Raw genomic sequence first — 6,354 nt, forward strand, 5'->3', positions numbered from 1 at the left:
TGAGGCTGCTCCGAGGTCTCCACGCTGTGTTCTCTTCTCCAGGCTGAACAGCCCCAACTTCCCTAGCCTGTCTTTGTGGGGGATACTTTGGCAAACTGCTCCTTCTATTTTGTCTTTTTTTAAAAAGATTCATGTCAGGCAGTTTTGAGTTATTTGGATGTGGGAAACTCTTGGCAGCGCTCAGAAAATGGCAGGCACACAGCTAATGAAAAGGTATTAAATAGCAATCTTACGTAACCCTAATTTTCCATGATGATATTGGAATCTTTGGGCAGAGAATGGTAGGCAATGTCTTTGTACTTAGGTGCTGTGAAAAATGTCAGTGCTGGGCAGCACAGCTGCATGATGAAGGGAATTATCTGCCCTCCTTGATTTTCCCCTTTCCCTTTTAGAGAAGTGCAAGTAGGCACTGGGAGCCTAAAAGCTCTTTGTTGAGAGCATGTGATGGAGATACAGAGCAAGGAGTCAAGCAGGAAGTTCACTTATTTGGATAAAACTCAGCTTGAGACAGCAGTAGCACAGAGAGGAGGAAAACTAGACATGCTGGCTGGGTGAGTGTAGGTGCTGGGATACTGGCCTGAGAAGATGGTGTAGGTCGCAATGTCAGAGGTTGGGAGCTTACTGAAGTGCTTGGTAATCCTGAGAGTAAGAATTATTTTCATGTATCAGATCACCAGCTTTCTTTGTTGTCTGGTCTGTGATATTGTCTGGCCTTAGGTGCTTAAAAACTGGCAGTAGGCTACGACTTCATGAAAAATTTAAGGACTTCTTTAAACAATTTAATTTAAATAAAAGCATGCAAAGGTAAAGTTACTGTCTGCTTGGTAGTTCTCCTTAATCAGTGGTTGATACACAAACAGTTGACAAATAGGAAGAGGGTGATGCTTGGGTTTTTTGGGTTTGCATTTACTTCCCCTACACCCCCCACATTTCAAAAGTAATGAGTTGGAAAGGGTGTCCTACCTCTGTCAGTCTGGATGTTTAATCCTCTTAATAAGCCTTAAGCTTCATGTTTACCTTCTGGCAGTGAGATCCACCACTGACCTGTATTTCTTTTTAATATACATTACTTTTTAATGAAGTGGGCTTTGCTGCTTCAGAGGAAGGATGGTTAGCCACATAGTTGAGATGTTAGCTTAAAATATCAAATTAAACTCAAGTTGCCCTGTTGCACTGTAGCCTGCCATGGTCAAGTCATTTAAAACCAAAGGGTATATCTGTACTGATAAAAGGAAAAGGGCTATGGAATGAGCTCAAGCACTGGATCGATCTGTGATTATCTACAGTGCCCGTTAGCTCTTTAATTAGCTCAATTTTGGACTGTCTTTCTCCAAGATAAGTTCCTCTAAATCTTACTTAGCACTGAGTAGTACAGATCTAGGCAGATCTGAACTGGCCATAGGACCAAAGGTTGGTTGCAGCGCTCTCAGATTTAGTAATATGCACTTTGTCATTCACTGCAGCTTTAAAACAGAGGAAATAAGACTCTGCATTCTACACTAATAGATTACAGATAAATATTAATACATGCAGGACACTTAAATGCTATATTAAGATCACACACTGAAAGTAATAATGACCAAGGCTATTCCTTGCCTATGGCCAGATTGCTACTTAAATGTTCTGTTTCAGAGAACAATTAGGCTTATTTTATGCCATCCATTACTTTGGTTTAGTTTTAATATATTACTAAGAATTAATGAAATTCAGTTCTTTGGGCTGCTTTTAGTTATCTTGTGTTCAGGTTAAAATCTGCTGTGAAGTCCTTCCTCCATTCCCAAGTGCTTTGCTACTCAAATGCATAATTTGGTGGTAACTATACTGCACATGTACTGCAAACTTGGGACATTTCAAACAGAGATGAGTTGTAACAATTCTGCTTTTCCGAGTTGCTGAGGCAGCTTTTGTATCTCTGCCGTGCACTGGTGCTGTATGGACACTGATCATGCTGACATCTCTGTTTTCTTACAGACCTTTTCTAATGTAATAAAGACTGAGCTTTAGCAAGAACAGTGTTGCTGACAGTATGACAAGCATACACTGAATAGGAAATTAATTAACTGTTGAAACGTAACTATGACTTTAGGATTTTATTTGATGTCTCTTCTTGTTATATAGTAACAATCCCTAGCAAAGGAAGCATTTGAAATCTGTATCCTTGCTTTAGCCTCGCCCAGAAAAAATAAATCAATAAACATGGGGCAAAGTAGACTGTGGTACTGCAGTTGTGTTCACATAAATGAATTGGTTCCTTAGAGCCTTCAGGACTTTATACAGGCTAGGGCATACAGGCACTAAAAATCTCAAACCACTACATTTTGCTCATAAAGAAGTAAAGTGTGGTGATAAATTAAACTTGTCTTTCTCAGTTTTCTAAACATTTTCTGTGTTTTGGAAACCTGCAATTCTTGAGTCAGAGGTCTTTACTGTTAAATTGTTTTTCACCTTTATGTTCTTCTTAAAAGGAAAAGTAGATTTTTCAATAGGAAATAGTTGTTGGCAACAAGTGACTACAATCAATCAGCCCAAGACTCATTTTTCTGCCATGTGATGGGGAATGGACAATGAGCCTGGTGGCTTGAGTCACTGCTGATCCATTCCACGTGGGCTGCCTTCTCAAGCTATCGCTGTCATATCCCTAGCTATATGTCTTGTTGGATTGAAACCACACATCTTGTGTTTTGCATGAAATTGGATTCTGCCCATTACAAAAGCAGAGATGCGTTCCAGATTACATGGCACTTCTGTCGTGTGACTGCAGATGCATCAGTCATCCAAGTACTGTCTGCATTTTGATCATAAAGCATGTGGGAGTAGAGCACAGCATTCCTCCTTTGCCTTCTTAAAATCTTTTCAGGACCTGCACTTTCTAAAGTTTCTCTGGTTTTGTTGGAATAGAGGAAATATATTTGCCAGATTATATGTACTTATTTTTTTTACTAATTAGACTAAAACAAGAAGAGGCATTAAGTAAACTCAAATGTAGGTACTATTTCAGGATTTTGTTTAAAGTTAGAATCAGTAATTCTTTTTTCTTTCTGATTTACTTCCTTCCTTTCATCTAGTTTATTTATAGAGACTAATCCAATCTCTTAACCTGTGTTATATTGGCTTGGTAAGCCAAACCTACATCTTTCTAGGGAAAAGTGATTGATTCATCAGGAAAAAATCAGTAATGTTCTGCACACCTCTTGCTGTTCTGGCACAGCTTTATTGAGTGTGGCTCAGCTTTGTGTGAATTCTCACTAGTGCTGCATGTAATGACATTAATTCTTCTGGATGTGTGATGAAAGCATTTAGTTTTGCACTTTAGATATAACTTAACCCCATATTTTATGTAGTTTAGTATCATCATGACTGACAGATGTCTCCTTTCAGCCACCTTGCAGCAGAGAATCATTGTTTTGCTTGGAAGTATACACTCTTGAATTTTTATATAGTATCCCTTTTTTGTTGTCCACAGTCATTGTTGTATTCCAGTATAATTACCTGATTTTTCTGAATTGACAATGCATCTCAAGGCTGCCAGCAAAAAAAAAAACAAAAAAACACAGGAGTTTTTTTGCGTTGCTATAAATGTTATCCTCATTCAATAATGATTTGTATTTTCTGGATTTGATGGAGACTGAAGTTCTGCCTGCAGTTAAACCACTGATTTTACACATTTTACAATTCAAATAAACCTACTGTATTCTTTTCCACTCTTGAGTTGTTGAAATACATGAGGCAGTTTTAGGAATAAATTCCAAAATAGATCCAGAACCTGCAAACATTTCTACATAGTGGTGCTTCCAGTTTTGTGTCACATAAACACCAATTGTCTTTTCTCACTCTATAAACACTGCAAAGGAACTGAATAATTCCCTGTTTTCATTTTGTTAAGCACAGCTTTAACTGTTCAGAGTGTTTCCTAGTTTTGTGTTGATGTTACTTGTAGCTGATCAAGATTTGTTTAAATCTGTTGATTGCTTTTTCTATTCGAATAGAAATGTACTGGTTTTAAGTTCAGCCTTGATTTAAATAGGCAAAATGTTAACTGACTTTTTAAATATATTAGTGACTTTTTTTTCGAAGTTGAATGTTTTAAAGTTTGGGTTTTTTTACTCCTCTGTTTGCTACTGATCTTTAGGCTGAAAAATTTATTGTCAGGCATGTCTACATTCTTCTGATGTTTAACTTTTAAGAAATAAGTATCTGTGTTGTAACTAGATATGATGGTTATAAATTTCTTGCTGTCTTGGACTCATGTAGTCTGAATCTGTATGTTATTAGGAAATAAGCATGACTTATCAGATGCTGTTCCAATCGATTAGATAGCTTTCTACTAATACATGCAGTATGGTCATCATTAAGGCATTTTATTCTAAGGTAAACATTGTTTGGCTTTATCTGTTAATATTCTTATTGATTTTTTTGTTCTCATCTGCAGTAATGGAACAACTACAGGATCCAGTTATGCAAGAAGATGCAAATATTCAAGCTATTAATGAAGAGTATAGGAAAGCCTTTATTTTTATCAATAAAGGACTGAATACAGATGAACTGGGTCAGAAGGAAGAGGCAAGAAGTTACTATAAGCAAGGGCTTGACCACTTGCTCCGAGGAGTTAGCATTCCATCACAGGGTCCTGCATGCATCGGGCCCCAGTGGGAGTCTGCTAGGCAAATGCAACAGAAGATGAGGGAGACCCTGCAAAATGTTCATGCTCGGCTCGGCGATCTAGACCAAAACACTCCACCTGTACAAGCAGGTGCTGCAGCAATGGATGTCCCTGCTGGGGCGCCCAAGTTATACCCATCCATTCCTTCCAAAGAAAAGCCCCTTACCCCTGATTCTCTGTTTGTACCAAGTCAGTCCTCTGCAGCAGATGGAAGCGTTGCAGCTGTGAGCCAGGCACAAATTCCACCTATGAGTCCATCATCTGCAAAACCTCTTTGTCTGCCAAATGAAGCACCTCCTGCCTATACTCCTCAAGCTACCAATGGCCATTTTACTGTGTCTTACGGCACAGACTCTGGGGAGTTTTCTTCTGTAGGTGAGGACTACTACAACAAGTGTACTCAGCCACCTCCCCTGCAAAACTTGGGAGTGGATGCAGATGAGCTGATCTTGATTCCCCAAGGAGTGCAAATATTCTTTGTGACTCCTGATGGGCAGGTTAGTGCTCCTTCATATCCTGGATATCTACGCATTGTGAAGTTCTTGGATACTGATAGTGAAGCGGCTCAGAATCGTCCACCTGCATTTCTTCAGGTAACAGGAAAATCATTTTCTTCTCTAACTACATTTCAAGAACTGACATGAAACTCTAATGGGCAATCTTAAGTTATCGTTCTTCTGAGCCTAAATATCTATTTGATAACATGAATGTTATTAGAGGTGTTGCAGAAATTATTTTCTGCAAGTACACACTTTCATGGCTTTTTATATGTAAAGCACTTCTGTGTCTTCCCAGGGTTGTTGTTAAGTGCTGGCTGTTCTGGTGAATTCCAGTTTCTAAAGGAATTGACTTAACATGTCTTCATTTCGTAAAGTTAATTCTCTTTCGTCACACTGAGAAGACGTGTTGATTCACCTATCATAACATGTCAGTGTAAAACAAGGTTGTGCACTACCCACTTAATTCTCAATTAGTAATAAGGTATTGCAGTTAGGACAGCTGATAATTTGAAATTTGAGGGCCCATGTTAATCCAGACTCTGAACTATAAATAAAAAAAGACGCAACATTTTTATTTTTTCACTCCTTGCTTGCTTCACGTGGGCATGTTCTGTAACAGACACTGGTTTTTTAGTCTGGACTTTGGATCTGCTTGTTGCTGCTGAGATTGGCCATTGGAAATCTCATCAGTGAAACACTGCTTCTTGGTTTTGGGTCTGCTGGTTCAGCTCTACCCATGATTTCAGTCTTCAACAGTTGGCCAGCAACAGCCATATGTGCTCTTTATCCAGGGATATAGACCTGTCCTGAGATCTACAGGATGGTGCAGGTGCTGTGAATCCTGACTTGTTTGACAGTTCTTTTCCTTTGGCTTTTACACTTGAGCCTCAAGACTAGACCTCAGTTAACAGAGTACCTGCCTGAATTACAGTCCTGTGAAAATTAGTATTTTCTCTATATTAGACTGTCAGAACTAATCATGTGGGTTGTGTTTATTTGGGGTTGTTTTTCTTTCTTTATTTTTTTAAAAAATGGCATTAGGCTTTTTATTCTTTATTTTCTTCCTTATTCTTCAATAAGGAATGGACTTTAAAGACAATCTAGCTCCAACCTACTTGGCATTGGCAGGAAACCTTTCACTAGAAAGTGCCACTAGAAACTTTATGGAAAATCAATTTTGTGGTGCTTTTCCCT

The 6,354-nt window shown here is 38.6% G+C and overlaps 1 protein-coding gene across 2 annotated transcripts in view; it reads left to right on the forward strand.

Moving 5' to 3' along the window:
* The first annotated feature begins 4,431 nt into the window (after positions 1 to 4,431).
* The window catches only part of SPG20 (spastic paraplegia 20 (Troyer syndrome)), a 10,376-nt gene continuing 8,453 nt past the window's right edge, over positions 4,432 to 6,354 (forward strand). For both annotated transcript variants that reach the window (XM_009079819.1, XM_009079894.1), the window contains exon 1: positions 4,432 to 5,253. In XM_009079819.1, the coding sequence (XP_009078067.1) occupies positions 4,432 to 5,253 (822 nt within the window). The remainder of the gene's footprint in view (positions 5,254 to 6,354) is intronic.

The sequence above is a fragment of the Acanthisitta chloris genome, unplaced genomic scaffold (assembly GCF_000695815.1).
Source record: "Acanthisitta chloris isolate BGI_N310 unplaced genomic scaffold, ASM69581v1 scaffold11540, whole genome shotgun sequence".
Classification (NCBI taxonomy): Eukaryota; Metazoa; Chordata; class Aves; order Passeriformes; family Acanthisittidae; genus Acanthisitta; species Acanthisitta chloris.